This window comes from Plectropomus leopardus, chromosome 14 (genome assembly GCF_026936395.1).
Source record: "Plectropomus leopardus strain MGB_pleo_1.0 chromosome 14, ASM2693639v1, whole genome shotgun sequence".
NCBI classification, from domain to species: domain Eukaryota; kingdom Metazoa; phylum Chordata; class Actinopteri; order Perciformes; family Serranidae; genus Plectropomus; species Plectropomus leopardus.
The window spans coordinates 14,618,540-14,640,464 of NC_142189.1; the positions used below are offsets into that span (position 1 = coordinate 14,618,540).

Below are 21,925 nucleotides of genomic sequence, written 5' to 3' on the forward strand. Positions count from 1 at the left end.
AGACAAGCACACATTCACAGTTTTTTAGTCGTAGAAGAAAAAATGCTATATCCTGCAGGTATTGAGAAGCATCCGTGCTCAGCTGTCACATATTTTTACACTCGCAGGCTGTGATGATTTTTTTGTGAAGTACTCTCCAAAAACAAACTAACACAATTGTTTGTCTATAAAAGACAAACAATACTCAAGGCAATTGACAAATTTCTGTTGTGTTTCTTTTCTTTTTTTTCCTCAAAGAGATTTATACGCTACATTAAGCCTTTACCCAGAAGTCAAAATCAATATGACAGTGATATATCAAATACAAAATAAAAAAATGTTTGATTGTACTGTTGTGTTCTATTTGCTTACCACAGTGTACCTTTTTGTGTGTTTCAGAGATTAACAGAGTGCGTAAAGACATGTACAGCGACACAGTGAATGGCCTTGTGGACAGACACCCTCTGGAGCTGCCTGAGCCTATCGGACCCATTGTCCACCTGCAGGAAAAACTGTTTGTGCCTGTCAAAGAGTACCCTGATGTAAGTAGCTGGTTTACACACCTCACACTGTTGCAGCTGTATCACAGTGCCAATAATGTCAGGACATTTGCCGTAATTATTTTAGGACTTAATATTTACACTGGAACAAGCAGACACATATGCCCTTATTTATCAAACGAGCGTACAACAGATAATTGGGCGTATAATTATTTCCCCCTAAAGCTCAGTATTTATCAATGTGGACGTAAGCGAAAGCTACGATTACATCTCAAGACAGGTCTCAACTCGTGTATACTAGTTTGAGTCAGCTGTGTAGTAGCATAGTAAATCTGGCTGAGTCAGAGAATTGTTATTACACCATATTCTGACTGACATCAGAGTAGTAGCAGCTACATATTAGTCAGTTTAAAATGTGTAGTAAATGTGACAAAATATTACATTTTTTAATAGCCGATGTCAGTTTGCGCAGTTTTCACAGCTGGCAGTGTCCAGGCTCTGTGGGACTAGCTGCAGGCCTACTGAAGACTGAACACTGCTGCCCAGCTCTATAAACATTTACAAGGCAAAGCATGTTTACATCATTTATCATTAAAAAGAAATAAATAAACGCTGCAGTGTAAATATCTAAATACTGGCAGCCTAGCCAATTAAACCTTTTCCAGTGTCTGGGTCAGACACAGGTTGTGCATTTGTGTTCCCACTTCATATGAAAGTAGCCCCGAAGCGCACGGACACGTGCTCCACGTTCTGCGTAATTTATAAGAATTATAAGCTTTTATAAAAATACTATACAATATCAATATTATATGACATGTGGTTGAATATTATTAATATATCTTGTCCATAGGTTGGTACAAATCCCAGATGTATAAACGAAATATTGCAACGTCAGTTTGAGTTCAATTTTCCACTGCCACGCTGTCGATTGCAGCATTGATTTCTTTTCATACTGCGTTTTTCCGACTTCCTTTGATTACACTTTTCAGGCTGCCAAACAGAACCGGTTGGTTAAATTGGACCTGGGACGTCTGTGTTTCCATTTCCAGCTCTGAGCAGTTTCTCCTTTTGGCCGTACTATGCTTCTCCATGTCGTGAACTCTCAGGGAGATGCCTCTAAACCTGGAATATAATGGGGCGGGATATGTAAATGATGATTGTTTTCAACAGCTGCATTCATCAACAGCCAGTCAATCCTACGCCGTGATCAGCCAGATAAGAATGTTTCATGAAACACACATGAAAACTGTCGTAAGATGATTTCGGCACTCGGATATACACTGGTTTTCACGTTAGATTAATAAATGAGGGCCATGGCGTCTTGAGAAAAATACAGTTAAGAAGTACATAAAATTGATGATATAGTATGTCAATAGGAAAATACTGTTTGCTTTTCCCATGGCTATTTGAGTCTTGTAAGGAGCAGCTAAATCAGCAGCTGTGATAGACTCAAAATTTCTGTCTGTGGACACGCACACACACACACACACATACACACACACACACACACACACACACACACACACACACACACACACACACACACACACACACACAGTCAGTCCTGTTGCCTTTGGCCATGCGTCTTTGTGGTGTGTCATTCCTGGAATGACAGCTGCCGATACTTTAGCAATCTGTCATCACCGAGCACATACTCTCACTGTCTCTCTCTGTGTCTCTCTCATTCTTTTGTCACACATTCTTGCCCACTCCTTTGTGATCCACTCTTGGTTCTGTCTTTTTTTCTTCTCCTTTTTTTTCACACAACTCTTGACTTTTGTAAGTTTGTTAAACAACAGTTGCTTGACTCAAAGCCTGTATACCAAGTTGTTAATGGACTGCCGTTAAAGCTGTATCAGATGGCAGTCTAATTTGGTCTTGGTCTCAGAAAAACATGGCATGCTGGGGTGTTTATGGGCCGACTCAGTGGTAGATTAGTGCCGAGAGGGAGAGAAGTAGGGGATTGTGAGGAGGAGCATCTTGAAAAGTAAAGTGCAACTCCATAAATATTCATTTGGAAGGAGATGGAAATGATTTGGACTTTGGCATTTGTTAGAGCTGTGGCATAAACAGCTTTTCTTGGATGGAAAGATATACACATTTACATGCACACGCACAGCTGGAAAAGAATAGCACACCATGGTGTGATCGTGCTGTTTAGAGAAATGAGGAGGACTGAAGAGGCAAGTCAGTAAAAGCTTTGTCTGAAGAATGGCACTTGCGTTTGTGTCTATAATATGTAGGGCCATGTAGTGTGTGTAAGGTTTTGACCGCGGCCAGTCAGCCACCTCCCTGTCCTCATGGTAATCTTTGGCACCCACATGAATGGTTGTGTCACGTCTTGAGGAGCAGCGTTTCTCTTCGTAATCCCAGCAGCTTGCAGTGAGGAAATGAATGGAGGGAGGTGACGAAGGATAAGAGACACTGTAGAGCTGAGCAAGGCTCAGCCAGGCGTGGATTGCATTTTCCCCCTGACAGAATTGATAAAGGGCACCAGGGACTGGCTGGGATCAGCTTAGCTCCAGCTGACCCTCAGAACAGGCCCAGCCTCTGAACTCAAGCTAAATCAACCAACCACAACACAGTCTGTCACCTTTCGTCTCTAGCGCCTGAACTTCAGGTCTTTGCGCTGTCTCCTAATTAGCTGTAAGAATCGTGTATTTGCACTTGGTTCTTCTGGTTTTGTGTGCAAATTGCTTTAATTTTTTTGCTTGAATTATCATTAGCATTGATTGTTCTACAAAAAAACATCATGATTGCTATGGCATTTCATAGTAAAGTGCAGTTTAGCCTGTGCAACCTTACTTTTTGACATTATAAGTATATCACATTAACATATGCTCTACATTATGAGTAAACAAGAATGATATGCAAAACATCTTTAACTCTGAAAGGGAAAATGTAAATGTGATGAGGCTGACCCTGTCAAGTCGACAGATTAGTTAGCTGATGTTCAACTTAGGAAGAAAATGTCCTGCGTATTGCAAAAAATAGTAAAAGGTGACAAGAAAATGGCCCGAAAATAAGCTGGGGAGAAGATGAGATATTCAGAAAAAAACTAGGGAAAAAAGCACAGAAAAACTGTTATTCTTACAATCATATATTTAAAAGTATGTAGGGGAAAAAATATGTTCAGCTCTATTTTCTGTTTTTGTTTTTAATTGTAATTTTTTGGTGCTTCTTTCTTTCTTTCTTTCATTCTTTTCTTTCTTTCGATACTTTTCCCATAACTTTTTACTTATTTCTTGTGAAGTCGGTGATTGCCTTCTTCCTATGTCTTGGAAAGAAATTTAGCCAATTTGCTCAGGTTTCAAAGTGTTAAAGATAAAAGGACAAAATCTTTACCTCGTAATGTGGGATCCCTTGCTATGCTTTGCTTTACTACTGAAAACACTGCATATTGTGTGTGGTTGCATGTGTGTGGGTGGTTAGTGCTAACCCCATAAATGGCCTTATACATTTTACAGAAGAGTGAGGGAGGTCTGTGAAAATGTGTGGAGCAGCGGGTGCCACCTGTGGCTGTAAAGACACTCATGGAATGACTCTCCACCACACTCGCCGACACACACAGACTATTAAAAGCGTGGCATCCTTGGATGACCCCTGTGTTCCCTTTGCTCGATGTGCTATGCTGCTCTGCGCAGAGCATGGCTGTAACTCAGTATTGTGTTTACGAGCTGCCGGGAAGGCTACTAAATTAATTAGGCTTCCCCCTGGTGGCCGAGATGACTCACTGATGACCTTAGTCAACACTTATTTATACACACACTAACATGCACACAAGGATGCACAAGAAGAGGCAAATACACATTTGTGGCACATATTTCACTTGGACATTTTACTGCTTTATTTTGGTACACACTTGCACACCCCTCCTCCAAGTTTAGCCATTAGGTCTGCAGGAAAAGAGGAAAATGGCAGATAGCTTTGTTATATATGGACGTGATGATTGGACCAAGGGAAATCAGCAGCGGCTCTAAATTGAGTATTTTTTCCTGTTTGGAACACAGTTTATGTGCAAAGAAACTGTTGTCAAACCCACAATTGCATGCACACTCTGCACATTTTAGATTTATATCGACCTTTTTGTAAAGCCATAAGTTTTTGCATTCTGTCAGTGTAACTTGTAATAAGTTTTGCAAGCAATCTTTTTACTGACTTCTTTTTGTTTTCACTGCTGCACTCACTGCCTTTTGTAATTGTAAGCTGCTGGGTTAAGTGGGAATGAAATTTGGGATTTTATTATCTGAACTGCGCACAATGGCAGATGAAATGTTACCGTGTGCACAACTGACTTCCACCTTGAGCTGAGCTGGTCTATAGTAGTTTGAAAAATAAATAGACTGGGCTACAGTATCTCTCTATCCAGTGAGTGTTTTCAGGGAGGATAAAGACTGGAATCATTTAGTGTTGGAGTAAGAGAGGAGATGATGTAGGATCAGTGTGAAAGGCAAGAGAGGAACTGATGAAGGAAGGGAAGAAAAATGTCACTTCCTATCCCCATCTGCCCACTGCTAAAAGGGGAGGAAACTGTAATGATGATTATTAGACTGGGGAATATTTCCCCCTTCTCACATTTCCGTCTGATTTCCCAGATTCTCCCCCATCGAAAACGCATATGCATATGTGTGTGCGCTTGTGTGTTTGTGTGTCTCGCTGATGCAATTCTAGGTTCTTCCAAGAAAGCAGGGATTGATGGTCCAAGCCTCTGTTTTGTGTTCATGGCAACGACTCACCTGCCATGGAAGATTTGTCAGCCTTCTTACTATTTCACCATCTTTTCCTTTTTTCCACACTTCCCCTGTCATTTTGGGACACATGCCATCCACTTGCCTACCTCTCAGGTTCCACTTTTATTTAAAAACACAACTCCCACTTACCTTTACCCACCATATCCTTATGCTGAGGTCACACTTGCTCAATGGGGCTTTCGATGTCTCACCTACATGTCCCCTGCTCTGGTTTTACCAGTAGATAATTAGATTGTCCTGGTGCCTGGATGCAGTGCAGCATGTCAATTCTACCGAAATAACTTGCCTTGCCAGCACGCCTCTACTCTAATTCCCTTAAGTGTGTCCCTCTTCTGGCCTGTGTGTACTTGCCTGTGTGCCCCACATCTGTCTGTAAATGTGTTTATGTGTCTCTATCACTCTGTCTGCTTTCTCACTCCCTCATGATTCTTCAAAGTCAGCCATTTCCCGATGTCGTCAGTGGTGCAGAGCGCTGTGAAGCGTCACCGTAGTGACTGCATCTTGACTGACAGCTGAGTCGCAGGCTATCTGATAACTTCAACCTTCAATTAAATGCTATCTGTGGCTGCGCCGCTTCCCGAGCACACGCTCACACACACATTGATAGGCAGCTGACTGACAGCTCAGCATGTCATTTCCGTTGACCTTCAGGCATCTGATAGAATGTGTGACATGTCTTTTAAGTACTCCTTTGTCTCAACTTTATTCCCTGTGTGTCTGTGTTTGCCCACTGTTAAATGTCCAGGTGGGTTGCGGGCAGGTCACTGGATAGTAAGAAATGCTTAGGAGTGAAAATACACACATGCACTCTCAGACGCCACCTTTGCTGTGCTGACTCGATGAAATGGGACCCTCAGTTGGACGTAAGCCTTCGAGCTACTGCTAAACAGGACAGTTTGAACTCCTCTTGCCAGCCTTAAGAGGCCTGAGAGAAGAGAATGATCACTTATATGGATAGGTTTGTAAAAAACAGCTGTGCAATACAGCTCTGCTGCTGGTGTTTTTGTGGCATTAGTGTTTTTGTCTGGTGTTTAGGGGGTTGTCATGGTACTTTAGGTTGTTTGCCTCAGTAATGGAATCCTTTTAAACCCCCCCCCACAATTTCCCCTCTTCCGCTCCACTCGTCGCCTCTAAACTAAAGATCCTCAGCGGAACATGTGTTTGATCCCCCTGCAAGCCTACATTTTTTGGTTATTAGTCTGTGTTTTGAAGGCAAATGAATCCAATCGAACACTGCAAATGACTTGCCAACGTAAAAAAAGCCATGGAGTGGTTGATCAATAATGGCTCTATGCACTCAGTTGTCGGAGACGGGAGATTGTTTTCTTCTGTTGTTGTTCATCAGTGTATTAAAGCTCAAAGAAACTTTCCCTAGTCTCATCAGGGCTTTCCACGGGGATATGTAGCCAGTAAGTGGGCTCTGGGACATGCTCCCCTGCAGAAAAACAGCAAAAGCCTAAATTTGTTGGCCATTGGCACGTTCTAATGCCATTTTTTCCGTCGTACTCGCTCACCTTTATTATTGCAAATTTTAAGGAATTCTGAATGGATTCTCTGAACATTTATGTTGTTACACACAGAGCAGGAGAAAATATATCAATGACAGGATAACCAAAAAGTTAAACCTTGGATAATATAAAGAAGTATATGCATACATATTTACTACTATAGGAATTTCCTTTACATTATATTTTATTTTTAAAACAAGATATTTGGATATCTGATGTTAGTTTGCATAATTGGTCAGTTGCAAAAATTTAAAGTGTGCTTAGACAATTTAAGTTGTAAAATGACAGCATGATGCACAGCCTGTAATTCCCTCATTTGACAAAGGCCTGTGACTTTTACAAGATTGCCTTTTTTAAGTTTGTTTTCGCTGTGCTTCTCAAAGATGGCTCTGCTGTTCAAAGCGCAACATAAATATAGATCAATTATTAATACATTCATTTATTAAGCCCATAAACACCTGTGTGTCGTATATGGAAAATACTGCACTTTCACTGGATTTTTCTTTGCTGACTGCCACATTGCAGGTGTTGCAGCCACTGGTGATTTTTGGTGTTTTCCAAGGAGGATGTCTCCTGTGCAATGCAGTTCTTAATTTGTTTTGTCAGCAATTATTTTTGCTAATATTTGCAAAACACCGAAGATGACTCACTGTTCTCCATTATCACGCTCACATTGTTTTGAAGCGCAGGTTACAAGTCATAAAATGCACATGCATTGGGGAATCACAATTGGTTAATCAAAACTATTTTAATAGAACAAAATAATGTATGTAATAAACTAACAGACTGGACTTCAGTGAGAAGCCGGCTGTCTGGCCAGCAGCTAGTGCTTATGTAAAGCGCTGTCTCACACATTTAAAAGTTGAAATGGTGCCTATCTATAAGTACAAGATGCTTACAGGATGAAAATCAGGTCATTAAAACAGAAAAAGAAAAAAGTGTATATGAATAGCTTAGTAAAAACTGATAATAAAAGCTAGTATGAAGTATTTGCTCAAAAATTAAATTTTATTCATTAACCACTAACACTCATGCAGTGATAATTCAAAATAAATAATTAAATCTGAGTATATTTGTATTCTTAATTGCAAACACTTAGGATTAAATTTTGTTTGCCATTCAGTGAATCTTAATGTGACGTTATTAATTTATTTAGGTATGACGCACTGTTGTTTAATTCCCTCAAATAGTTTTGATAAGTTTATAGTACCACAACATGCCGCGAGTGTGTGTGTGTGTGTGTGTGTGTGTGTGTGTGTGTGTGTGTGTGTGTGTGTGTGTGTGTGTGCGTGTGTGTGTGTGCGTGCATTAGTTTTGGAGAGTGAAGAAAACTCCTTTATCGCCTGGTGATGCGTCACCCCTCTGCAATTCACAGAGAGTTGAGAAAACCCAAAAAAAGAGACTCTGGTGATTTGAGCAGTCAGGATGTCCTGGACCTTTCTGTTTCACTGCAGTAAAATAGCCCGGACCAAACCAGCCAGTTCCCTGCACAGGGAAGTCATTAAGCTTGTTCCCATGAGGGTGTCATCACTTATCATGCCAGCTCCTGATATCCTTCTGACCCCCTTAAGTCATTATGAGTCCTGGAAATGTACCACCCCACACCTCACCTCACCTCACTGATAGAACAGCAGAGTGGAGGATTTTGATATCTCTAGCTAGCCAGCCATGCATGATGATGATAATTTGATGAACGGATGGTTTTCTGGTTAGCTGTTTGATGAGGAAGGTAATTACAATGATAATTTAAACAGAGAGGACTCTATTTGTTGTAGTCAGTTAACATGATGAAGGGCAGCAGTGTAAGCTGTTAGATGTGTATTTATAACTGCACTAATGCTGTAATTACTTGCATATTACCAACTTGGGCTTGTATACAGTAAGTGGAAGGTGTTTAGTGCTTCCTTGGCCTGTTCGTCTCTGCAGTCATTCAGCTAAGAGTCAGAGGGAGGTAAAAACAGAGTGAAGGACAAAGGATCCAAGTTTACCAAAGATATCAAAGTTTGCACCAGGAAAGATTTAGTATCAGCCCATACAGTATCTGTGTGCACAAACCAGATCCCACTGAAACATGATTTTTTAGACCAACACTAATACCACTACTACTACTACTACTACTACCACTACTGCCAATAATAATAATAATAATGATAATAATAAGAAGAAGAGGAAAGTTTTAACCTGGGTTCCCGTTGATCCGTGAAAAGCCATAAAACATATTGAATGATTTAATCTAAAAAATAAGGCTTTAATTGGCATTAAAATGTCTTAAATAAATCTTTTAAAAAAGTCCTAAAATGCTCAGACATGAGAATTAGGATTTTGTGATTTTTTTTTAATTTTTTTTTTTACTAATGTTGCTGATTTTTTTTTACATAAACACATTTTTGACAAGGCTGTTCTATTTGGATATTAAAGAGTTGTGCGTTTATAGAGGTATGTTACTTTACAGTTGAACATGACGTACTGGCATGAGAGTGCCAGCTAAATAGTGGAGACAGGTGTCAGGTTTGAAAGGCCTTCTTGTTCACCTGTATGAATGTGATTGGCTGTTACTAGTCAGTTCATTGCCAGTCAGCTGACGTGTGAGCCAAAGATGATGGAGAGTCAGTGAAATGGCTCATGACTGGTCAGCTGATGTGACTTGAACTAATGCAATTCTCTAATAAAAGGATTTAGTATTGGCCAGACATGACGAATCTAAAGCTGATACCGTTTCTTTCCTTCCTCTGGATGAGAGGGTTGCAGATGCGGTGTCAGAGCATGGCTAGCATTTGTCAACAGCTTTCTCAGATCTGTCAGAGGTCAGTCCTCTATTGACTTGTTATTAACTAGCACTCGAATGAACCCCCTGAGTGAGAGACTGATGTTACTTGGCGTCTCCCTACACATTATTTTTTCTTTCTGCAGCTGGCTTATCTAAAAGTTCACAAACTTTGCTCTGTGCTTCCTTCACTCACGTCTGTAACTTCCAGCCGACATCAATCTTTACGCTTTCCATCTCTCAGTCTTCCCCTCCTCTGTATTTCCACCCTGCCTGCAACCCCAAAATAAACCCAAACAGAATTATCAAAGGAGCCATGGATTAGGCGCTAAATGCTGGATGTGCTGAATGGAGTGCTTTGAAGTCTATAGGGCTTTGAGGCGAAAATGTCACCATTGGAATCTAAGTCTAATTTTGACTCCTTCATCGCCCCAGTCTCACCTCCTCTGTCCCTCCTGTGGATGAAGCGTGCAAACTGCTGTAGGTTAGGCACCTGTCTGCTCCTTCCTGCTCCCTTCTTTCCTGTCCATTTACTTTGTGTAAAAAGTATGTAAAGCTTCAGTGGGGATCAGGCATCAAAGAGAAGTTAAATAAGATGTATTCAGGGTTTGTATGGGCATAAAAAAACCTGGAAAAAGTCACTGATTTTACAAAAACAATACAAATACAAATAGCTATTTTCAGGTCTGGCTAAGTTTTGGAAAACTAAACATACCCTGAAAGTTGGAAATGTTATGGAACCTGCTTAATAACACATGATGTGTTCAAGGGCCGTTGGAAATTTGAAAATCAACAATTATTTCTAAGGGTTTTTTTTAGTTTCTGGCTGTGATAAATGGTGTAATTTTTGTGATTTTAAAGAAAATGCTTTTAGTGAAAATGCTTTCTTTTAAAAATCAAAGAAGAAAATTGTCTTTTTTTTCTTTAAAAATCACAATAGAAAGAGAAAAAGGCATTTTTTTAAAAAAGAAAACATGCAGATTTTGAGGTCAAAATTTCTTTAAAAATCAGCAGTAAAATGAATTAAAAAAAACAATATATATTTAAATATTCAGTTCTATTCAGTTTTAATTCTGTTCTAATATAATATTTATTTTAAAAAGCTACAATGTCGTAATAAAAAGGAACCAGTCAAGAGTAGCTATGGTCTTTTCAGATAATGTATGGTCTTAAAAATAGAAAAGTCACAGAAATTCATTGGTAAAAATGTGTATGAACCCTGTGGATTAATTAAATGATGGAACATTTCCAACCAAAGATGAATGAGTGATGAAAGACTTGGTGGCTAAGGAGGTTGTGTGTAGTCAGGGAGAGACATTGATTTGTGCTGTGAGCGACCCATGCACATGGGAGGATGACGAAGTGGAAGGGCGAGATCCTGTGTACTAGGACAAAGAGGAAAAGGAAGTCTGCTCAGTTTCCAGAAGCCATGAATGGATACAGAGAAGAGGCACGGAAGGAAAAGGGAGCGGTTCAACTCTGTGCCCTCTCTGAAGCCTCCAAATACTGAAACCTGAAGTGAAATTAGGCAGAAAGTATCTATGGTATGAGGAAAAGGGGAGTTGTGTTTTGATAAATGGTTAGCCATTAATTCGGTATGAGCTGTTTGGCGATGATACTTGTAACATTACAGGAGGGTTAGAATCAAGTTGACGAGAAGAGAGATGGCGGCGTCTGTTGAAACCACTGATTCCAGCTTGCTTCGATACATTGCACTGAATGAAGTGTTCCTCATTTCCATAAGCCCAGTGAAGCCAGCTAATAAGTGATTGGTATTCTCCTCCCGGCCTGGCCCAGCTCTTCGATAAGCTCTGCGCGCACACAGCCAGAGCCCCTCAGCATGATCTCATTTCCTGTCTCCCCACCACCACAAACAAACGCCGTCAAAGGCACAATTGTTCTGCTTCCCTGAGCATTGTTGGTGAAACTGCTGTTGTTTCTCAGTTGTTCACACAAAAAAACAAACACACGCTAACCCATGCGACAATCAGCTCTGAGTGCTGAGGGGTGTCTGCAAGAGTTCACTCCATACATTGTGGTATCACACACACACGCCCGCGCTCATAAACACACAGTGGCGTAGACGTAGATATGCTCACAGCATAACCCGCCTGTGGAGTAGCGATAACTGGGGCTAAACAAAGGCCCTTTAATGTCAGTGTAAGCCCTTGTCCTGAAGGGGGCTTTGTGTGTATGTGCAAGTGTGTGCATGTCTGTCTGTCTTTCTGTTTGCACACAAACTATGTTTGTATACACTGTATGCGTTTTGCTGTATTTGTGTGTTTGAAAAATTGAGATAAAATGAGACTGAAACAGAGGAGTGAGGGGAAAAAGAGTTTGTCCACCAAAGGTCCCAATGTCAGTAATCTCCTAATTCTGTAAATGAGCAGAGGAAATAAGAGTGCAGCAAAGAGAAAAAGAGTTTCCTAGTCAGCAGAACACATAGTTTATGCATGTGTTCTGTTCACCAGATGGGTGCTGACAGTAGCGCCTGATTAAACAGAGCTGGTAGACATACTTCTTTTTTTTCAGTTGTTTTGTTCAGTGCAGAATGGGCTATTGCTCTCTATTTTAAGTCTTTGGGGGATTAGGCAGCAGTGGTGAGAAACATAACCATTGATTATAAACATCACAATTTTACTTAGACCTTTTTTTTGTATATATATATTTATTTTCTATTCTTAAAAGCCTGTTAAATTTCAGCAAATTTCCCCATGAATTGTGGCTGCCTTAAGGGCTCAGAGAGCAGTTGTGCTTCAGCCACAGGGTCCAGATTTCACCTTACACTGTAAAAATAAACTATTTGCTTTAACTTAAAAAAGTTAGTGTCCGCGCTGACTTCAATTTTTAAGTTAACCGAATTTGAGAAGAGAAGTTGAGTCGTTACAACTTACCTCAACTTCGCTATTATTATTATTATTATATTCTGTTTCACAAAATGTAAACAACCCGTGGACTTAGAGACACTAAATTAAAACATTTTGCAAGAATACTTACTCAAAACTTAACCCATAAATAACACCACAACCAGAAAAGCAAAATTATTGCTTCAAGATCAGTCATGCCGCAAAGGCGCAACATGTTAATAGGTTAAAAAATGCCAACAACAGTAAAATAGTTGTTGTACTGGAAAAAACAGGTTGGCATGATAGATGATGCCCTTATCAGAGTCCGGTGGTCTGCACTTCAAAACAGAATGAAGTTGTTGTTTTTTTTTTTTTACAAACTTGACACGTTCATGAGACACTTGTCATCCATTCAGAATGGACCCACTACCTACTTCAGACCACGACCCACCAACTGGGAGCCAGTGTCCTAGAGGGTGCAGAGCTTTTGAAAATCCAGACAGAAAGCCGAGGTGGTTCCCAGACATTACTTTAAAAAAAGACTTCAGTCTGGGGTGCCAGTGGAGTTGATGTAACAGCAGGAATATAGAAGATGAAAACTTGCTTTTTTTAGTATAGGTGCGGAGGAGGCTAGATAGTTTAGCAAGAGGAGGTGAAGAGCGGATAGTGTATTTGGCACTGAGGGCACTGTATCCATCCTACTCCTCTGGCTGTACTGAGTGGAGTTCCTGGCAGGCTCAATGGCCCCTGCTCCCCACTGATAACTCGCCCGCTTGGCTTTCCATTGTCTCTGCATTCCAGTTGCTTAAAATGGAGGTCACCTTTTCTAACAGTGTATCAACATCCTCGAGAAGAATGTCGAACCATCAGTGCAGAGCGGGGACCGAGGGAGCAGAGAGAGCTATCCTCTGCAGTGTAAACATTGAGCTTTATTCCATCGCTGAGATGATTTTGGCATCATTTTTATTTACTGAGTTACACTTTGAATTGCAAGGTTTTATTAAGATGATTTCTTGTTATTGCCAGATTGTGGTGAGATGCTTAAAACGCAAACATTTGATGTGTGTTTGTGTTGAACTTTTTCTTGAGTGACGTTTGCGGGTGAAACTTGTGCGGGCTGCTTGGCCAGACACGACATCTGCTCTGTGCCGTACCCCCCGCCCACACGCATGTGCGAGTTTGTGCACATACCTCTGTGTCATTGAAACACATCTGACACTGGTGCAGACACTGGTGCACTAGCCTTTACCCACAAGCTCTAACTCCGTGGGGGGCATGGTTGTAAAACCTGAGCCACACACGTAACAGCCCTCTCTAATCCTTTATCCCTGAGCGACCTCTCGATGAATTTCAGTACCACATATAGAGAGAGTAAACTATGAGAATGTAGCAACAGCATTGGCCCTCTGTGCTCTTAATAGCCCTCCCTGTACTGGAAATACGAGACATTCGTGACTGTTTTCCCCCTCTGCTCTCATGTCATCATCTCCCTAACCTTTTCTCTTTTTATTTCTCTCAGCTTTCCTCCATCAGGCCCCTGCTCGCTGTCAAGCGCAATTGTCATCAACATATTCATGTCCACAGAGCTACACATTCCACTGTCAGAAAGAGGGTGGTATTAGTGACAGAAGGCCAGAGATAAAATGTTAAATGCTCCTTCTGTGTCGTTTTTGGATTTTCCAACAAGCGACCGCATCATATTTTGGATCAGATATACTTGTTCCCCTGCTCTTCTCTGTTATATTATTTCTGTAATTCAGCTACTGTATGTATTTCAAATATTCATGGTGAAGAAATCAGATGGGATCTGGACTGATGGATTATAGCCTGTTAGGCTGGTTGGGAACTGTCACATGTCCAACCTGCATGGAAAAATATTGAAACTTTTTAAAGGTCCAGCATGTAGGATTTAGGGGGATTTATTGGAAATGGAATATAATGTAATAAAATCACTTTTCTTTACTGTAGAATAATTTGAAAATAAGAATGGTTGTGTGCATGTTACCTTAGACTCATTTATATCATTTATATCACTCATTTATATCTACATAGGGAGCAGGTCCTCATCCACAACGTCTGCCATGTTTCTACTGTGTTTCTACAGTGTCAGAAAAAGACAGATTTTTTTTTTTTTTTACTTGAAACTGTTTTTTTCAGTGTTTTTTGTTTTTGTTTAAATCATCTGGTGTGTATGTTTTGACAAGGAAGAGACCTCTGCGGATAATCCGACTCCCGTTAAAAATCACCTGAAAGCTTAGATTTTAAGTTATCAGATGAAAAGGGTGAGCACACATTAGCAGGTGCTGGGCTAACTGACTGTATCCAACATGTCTAACAGCATTAGAGAAACATTGATTGGTAAAGTGAACAGCTTTATTCACTGCTTTTACTGATTTTAATCATTTTCTCTTTTTATTTTGGAGAGGAGGAGACCTCTGCAAATAATTCAGCTCCCGGTACAAACCCCCCCCCCAAACACTGAAGGGATTATAACCGGGAGAAGTATAAGCTGGCTGCAAACTGCAGCCCTCACTGTTAGATTCCACTAAATCCCACTAAATGTTACACACTGCTCCTTTAAAACTTGTAGGTGTACATTTTGTGTGTGCCAAATGACAGCTAGCATTTTTCAAATATGGTTCTGCAGTTGCTAGCGGGATGTGCTGTAAAACAACACCCAGGATATTGCCACTGTAGCTTTTGCGTAATAGTTTGGAGGCTGTGTGTGTTGTGCAGGAACACACAGCAGCACCATAATGCCCACAGCTTGGGGTTCACCCTTGTCTACAATGGGTGCTGTGATGCAGACAGACAGCTCTCTCCTGTGCTCCTTGAGGCTGTGTGTCTGTGTGTGTGTCTTTGTGTGTCTGTGTGTGTGTTTGTGCATTCGAGTCAGAAACAGGCCACCGTGCATGGTTGGTGGCTGACCTCTGAGGACAGGTACATCCCTCAGTAGGCACACACTCACAAATAGCCCCTGCACCAGTTTTCTTGATTCGAGTTAACCAAACAGACAGTTGCCTTGTGACAGAGACACACACGCAGAAAGCCTGTGTAGCTGCATGCTATGATCATCCAGCAGGGACGCCAGCATCTCTGCAGCCACAGGGTGTGTCTTTCCTGCCTGAGACAGGCTACGGTTGCAGGCAAGACCAGTGACGGGGACAAGGGAAACAACAGCCTGGATTTTTTTACTGTCCTCACAAGTGTTTGTTTACGTAGTTAAGGGGAAATACACCAACATCACGTTGAATTTGTAATCCCTCTGTAATTAAATGTGACTTCTCTGATGGCCTTTTGGATTTTGTAGAGGCATCGGTGCGGTGGAGTGCGTAAGGGGATGTGACTGCGTTTAAGAATTTAATGCAGCGGTGTCACGACTCATTGTAACACTTAAAGAGACGAACAGTTGTGCTTCTCATTGTCAGGGAAAGCCTTCCACCGTGCCAGCGAGCATTTGAATATTTCAGGTTTGGAAATTTTGCTCCCAAAAATATCCCATTTTAATAGTGTCAGAGATTCTTACCCATCATGCTCTCCACCAGCCGCTGTGTGCACTGTTCAAACTGTGGGGGTTTGTTTACCCCTGAATGCGTCACTGTGCTCCCCCTCTCTTCCAGCTCTCCTCCTTTCCTTCTGTTTTTATTTTGGCTGAAAATTGTGTTGGATTATTTCAACACATTTTCCCTTTATCCCGTTGGAAGCCAGTTTCAAGTGGAGAGGATTACGTCGGTAAATGCGTTTCCTTTTGGTACAAAGCTCCAAAGCCACTCACCAGTGAAAGGGGGCCTTGATAAGAGAACTGTGTCAAGCACACTACCTCACCTCAGAGCTCACCTCCCCCTCATCACCTTATTCCATTTTCCCCTTGTTTTCTCCCCACCATTCCCACCCAGACTAATTTTCTATTTTCTGTTGGGGGGCTATTTTGACATCTAGTGGGGATGATGAAGCAAGTGCAAGCCCACCCCAGTGTAGCCTGTGGTTGGGAATCAAGCAAGGCAGGAAAAAAATCCTAAAATTAATCTATTAGAAAGCCTGTGAAAGAATTGCACAGTCTTCTTCCTTGGTAATATATCCAGGGTTCCCATGGCCTTTAAAAAAAACCTAAAAAACTCATGGAATATTGGATACACATTTTCCAGGCCTGGAAAAGTCATGGAACGAAAAAATCATTCTGTGTAATAAATCAAATGACATTGATTGTAACATAATGGTGAATTTATTTTCTTTAGCTTTAATTTGCCTCGACGTGTGACATTGTGTTCTGTCTCTCCCTTCATATCTGCCCACTAGGCATGTCAAATAATTTTTAAGCACTTTTGGCTCAGGGAAGGGGCATACAACTGTAAATGGCTGTATTTTCCCTATATTTTCCTGCAGATTTTTAAATATATTGAGAAAATATTCATGTGTTCTTTCAAAAAATGTTGGTGATTTTATTTTATTTTTTGCAATTTTTTTAAGAAAACTTAAAAACTGTTTTGTTTGTGTGTGTGGGTTTTTTTGGTTTGTTTTTTTTTTTTTTAAAGAAAACAGATTTGGTAGGCATGTTCTCTAAACTAAAAAAGTTTCGTCAATTTTATTTCTCTTTCTCTCTCTTTATCTCTCTTCTCTTCTTTCTCTTTTTTTAATTTACGTTAAACCTTTTTGGCAATTTTTATTTGTTTTCTTTACAAATCGCCAGAATGACACCATTTATCACAGCCAGAAACTGTAAAAACAGAAATTATTGTTGGGTTTCCAAATTTACAATGGTCCTTGAACACATCATGCGAGAAGTAACGTGTGAACAGAATTTAAATGTTTTATGTTTTAAAAATGCAACGCAAGTGGGTCAAGAAAAGAAATATTTTGTGTCCCCGAAAAGTCATGAAAAAGTTTTGAAATTTTGTCCATGATAATGTGTGGGAAACTTGTATGCCACTTATTCTACTCTGTAGTGCCACCACCTCATGAGGAGAGTAAAAAGCATCCAGTGAAGCTAATTTGGCAATGCTGCAGGAGAAACAGTGGCTAATGGGGGGCCACCTTCTCTTTGTGCTGGAGAGGCAGACTGTGACACACAGATGTAGTAGATTTGATGTGTGTAGTCGTGGCAGCAGAGACTCGATATCCAGCAAGCTGATGTCATGCTCTCTGGAAGCTCATGGAAAGTGGAATCCATGTGTCTGTCTTTGTGCATATGGTCATAATGCGCCTGTTGTCCCATGTTCAGATGATCTTTACCATTTGAGTTCAGCCCTTGATATACTTTTTAACTACTTTTAAAGTATTTTTTCCATTGTGGTCTGATTTTATATACAGATGTCCTGGTGTAAAGTCATATATCACTTTCTATTCATCCATAGACTCACCGGTTTATTTCTCTCTCTGTATCTGCAGTATAACTTTGTGGGGAGAATCCTTGGCCCTCGGGGACTCACAGCCAAACAGTTGGAAGCAGAGACGGGATGCAAAATCATGGTGCGAGGCAAGAGCTCCATGAGAGACAAGAAGAAGGTAAGCTCATCAGCATGGCAGAGGGCCCAGTGTGTTTGATGTGTTTTATCTCCTGATAAAATTGTTACTTAGTAAATTCAACTCACACAAGCAAAAAAAAAAAGTCCTTCATGTATTTTGCCAATGAGGACAGCACTAAATCTCACCCTCTTTTTTCCTCCACGAGGATTCATCTTCTGTCTTGAGATATTTCACAATAATGTGAAGCTTGCTAGGATTGCTGTCACGCAAAAAACATCCCACTAGCCCCGTAGAGACATGAGGCAGACACGCTCAGTGGATGCCTGGTGGCTGCATTCTGACATCTGATAGGGCTGTTTGCAAAACGCTGTGCAGTGGAAAGTACAGGAGGGAGTAGTAAAGCAGACGGCTAAGGCCAGAGGCAGCCTCTATTTCTGGACCTACTGAGCTGAGGTTGGAGACTTAAAAGGTTAATGTTGTGTGTCTACATGTCCTGAGACCCAAGGAGTGAGCTTAGACAAAAACTCTTTGCAGTATCTGCAGTCACACAAATTTTTTTTTTTTTTTTAGAGTTTTTCTGATACCAGTTCCAGTATCAAAAAATGGTATTGGTGAGTATTCTAGTCTAATTACTGGCTTAAAATGACATTATTTATTAGTAAACTTTCAGAAAAAAAACAACAAAGTTACACAAGTTTACATGCTGTTTTAGAGGAACGAAAAAAAATCCACTAAATTATTTTCGCAGTTAGCAAAATGTCAGCAATATTAGCTAGAAGTGGGAATCACTTGAGGCCCAACAATAGAATTTTATCACAATGCTTGAGTCACAATACAGCATTACTGCCATCAGTATCATGTATCGCAACATATTGTGATTTATTGCCTTCTTTCAGCTGCGAATTATTTTCCAAAAGGAAAACTTCATCAGCATCTGTTATACTAGATAAAGTATTCAATCTATTCATCTCACTTCAACCATATTATTGCAGCAAAATGTATTTAGTGGACTGAGGAGGATATTTTATTCTTTTAGACTACCATAAGTTTAATTTGTATTTGTAATATTAATCATTTCTAAAATTAAAAATAAATAAGTAAATTTAGCGACCTTGTATCAATACAATATTATATCACCATACTATACAGTCTTATTTAATTTTGCCAACCCCTTATACTAAAAGTATTTTACACTGGTAAGTCCCACCAGTAAGAAGGCAATCTGTACAGCATGCAAGACCTAAGTTTCAGATTTAGTAGCATACAGCTGTTAATGTTTTTTAATTGAGGCTTTGGCATCAATATCGGGGAGACAAAAATGGTATTGTAATGTCTCTGCAAATTTTGCAAAATATATTTTGGCTTTAAGTAGCCACAACACAACATTTGAAAAAGTGGATATAGGAACCGGGGTCGCTCTTCTAGGACGGACAGACGTGCAATTGTTGTCATTTGTACAGAACAGATAATAAAATAAAAGCAAACCATGTGATGAAAGTGTGTTTGGCCATGTTTAGCTGTCCTGCATCGGCCCATTGTCCAATCAGTCTTGCAGTAGTTTCTCCTTTAAGCTTGCAAATTTGACTCTAGGCATATTTCAGCTGTCTCCATATTGAATTTTGATGCACCATACATCAGCCAAAGCAGATAATTAAACAATGAAAACCTAAACTTTGAATGCTACAGCAACAGCAACTTGCATGCATCCCCAAGGGACTCCAAAGTGTGTCAGATCAGATTTGATGATGTACTTTGAAGTTACCGCGAGGACAAATTGACAGTTTTAAAAATCGCGGTATGTCAAGCATCTGTGCATGTATTGCCCATGGGCTTCAGTCGTGTTATAATGGCTGCTTTTGGCTGTTTTTTCTGTTTTGTTTTGTTTTTCTTCTTCACTGAGTGACACTTTTGCAGAGGAGCATCTTTGTTTTTTAAATCTCTCCCTCTTTTCCTTTTTTTTCTTTACCTCCCAGTTGCTCTGATTTGCCAGGCAGCGGTGCTATATGCATTTACATAAGTCAGAAGGAGTGTATTTCATCCTTCTTCGTATGGGAATCACCTTCTCTGCATAGACACACACACACTCCGCAGTGCATAGTAACAGAAACAGGATTCATACACACAAATGTACACAGATTTTCAGCTGAGTCATAATCTTAGAAGCTCCAGTGTGCTGCAGGGCCAACGTTTTCTTCCCTCTTTCTTTTTTTATGGCTCCTCAATTCATATTTTAATTTCTATCTCTTCCTCTTGTTTCCCTCGGAGTGTGTTCATTATCACAGAACAAGATGAAGATGCTCTGCTATGGTTCTTTCTTTGGAATTAGATCCAGAAGTAGTTTAAACGGGAGGGAACGCGCTCGAGCATGTACGAACTCACACACACGCACATGCACACACTTAAGAAGTTTCTCTTAGCTCATTACATGACACTGTGATTACCTTCATAATCTCTCACCATCTGAAAATGTAATGTCGTGTGCCAGTTTGTTTGGGCAGGACTTGGGCAATTACTACTCTAACAGAAGCCTAATAAAGTAAAACATTTATACAAAAAAAAAAAAAAAAAAAGTCAGCAGGGTCACTCCTTCACTCAGTGTTTTGGTTTGAGGCAATGGAATAACCCAGTATTTAAAATGTTTTTTATATGGTCCTGGCTAGTTATTTATAGAAGGTAAGAAGTAAATGGGATTTTTTTTAAAGGTGGCAGACAAGGTTTTGAGCACACATCTGTATTGTTAAAGGGATACTTTGCTGATTTTCATCCAGCTTTGTATCAAAACAATATTGGCAGTATGTGTAGATGAACTGTGGATTTATTCATGCTACATATTTTGCCACTGTGGTTTCCTCCATCTAACCAGTGCCTAGATATCCCCCCCAAAACAAAATATAGCGTAAATTAAGTAATTTGGAGCCGTTTTCCTGGCTCTCAGGTTGTTGCTTGGACTGCAGGCTGTACTTCCGCATTTTTTTATTGCCAGCCGCCGCCTCAAAGAGCATACAGCCAATCGAGAGAACTCACTGCCTATTTCTCACCCAAAATGTTTTCAGAAATGCACTTCAATGCCTGTTTTGCTGAAAAGGTGAGAGTTTGTTAACAGGAAGTGCACACTGCTCCCTGCACAGTGAAAACGGAAGCCAAAAAAACAGAGATCAAACAGTAAAACTAAGCAGCGCTGATCAAATATAAACCAAGGACCTGTCACTGTGTTGCATATTTCTCACCTCAAATGTTTTCAGAATGAAAAAAACAGAATGTTTTTAGCTTACTCTTTAACTGTAATACTAGATCTGGCCGGCTGCCATTGTTTCACACGGATAAGTTCACATTATGTCACCCATGAGCAGGTGTGAAGCATTATGGTAGTTGTAGGTTTTCTACCTCGTGAGCAAAAGTGTCATTCTTATCTGTTTTTCTCTGGTCATGTAGCACCAATTTCAAAAGTTTTTGCATCTTTGCACTGCAGAGACGGCCTAGTTTTATGTGAGGACTGTATTTATATAGGCGAAATACTTCTTTAAATGATTGTCAGCTTTCTACACAAGGCTTTATGTTCTTAACTGTCCTCCACTGAAAATACTCTTTTGTTACTCTCTAACTTTTTGTCCGTTCCCTGATACCACACTGGTGTCTGCTTTAGATATTTACGGTTTCAATAGGTTAAGCTGGGGAAAAGATCATGAAAAAGACACCCAATGGTCTGCCACTTTTTACATCCTCCGCTGTCTCCACTGTCAATAAATCACAAGAATCACTACAGCTTTTGGATGGCCAGGGTGTCATAACTGTGTCAGCCCCAGACAAAGCCTCAGCCGTCGCCTCCAGTCGCTGCGTCCTCAACCTCAGTATTTCAGCTTGATGCCCTGTGGCAGCAGAGGAAGCCGCGGGAGCAGCTTAGCCAGTGTGTTTATTCAGGATCCATTAGCGGCAGCGTTTTTATGCTCTCAATAATTCAGCTGGTTGCTCCCTCCTGGGCCGCACTGCCTGGCGGGGAGTCGGCTCACTGGAGCTATGCAGTGGGAGAGAGGCGAGCAGAGACTGGGGGAGAGAGGGAGACAGAGTGAAATAAAGAACAATGGTGAGAGAAGAAAAGCAGATCAAGTAGACAATG

General features: G+C 40.5%; 1 protein-coding gene across 5 annotated transcripts in view; it reads left to right on the forward strand.

Moving 5' to 3' along the window:
• The window catches only part of qkia (QKI, KH domain containing, RNA binding a), a 104,025-nt gene that overhangs the window by 37,550 nt on the left and 44,550 nt on the right, over window positions 1-21,925 (forward strand). For all 5 annotated transcript variants that reach the window (XM_042500784.2, XM_042500783.2, XM_088087222.1 and 2 more), the window contains exons 2-3: window positions 379-521; window positions 17,734-17,850. In XM_042500784.2, coding sequence (XP_042356718.1) covers window positions 379-521; window positions 17,734-17,850 — 260 coding nt within the window. The remainder of the gene's footprint in view (window positions 1-378; window positions 522-17,733; window positions 17,851-21,925) is intronic.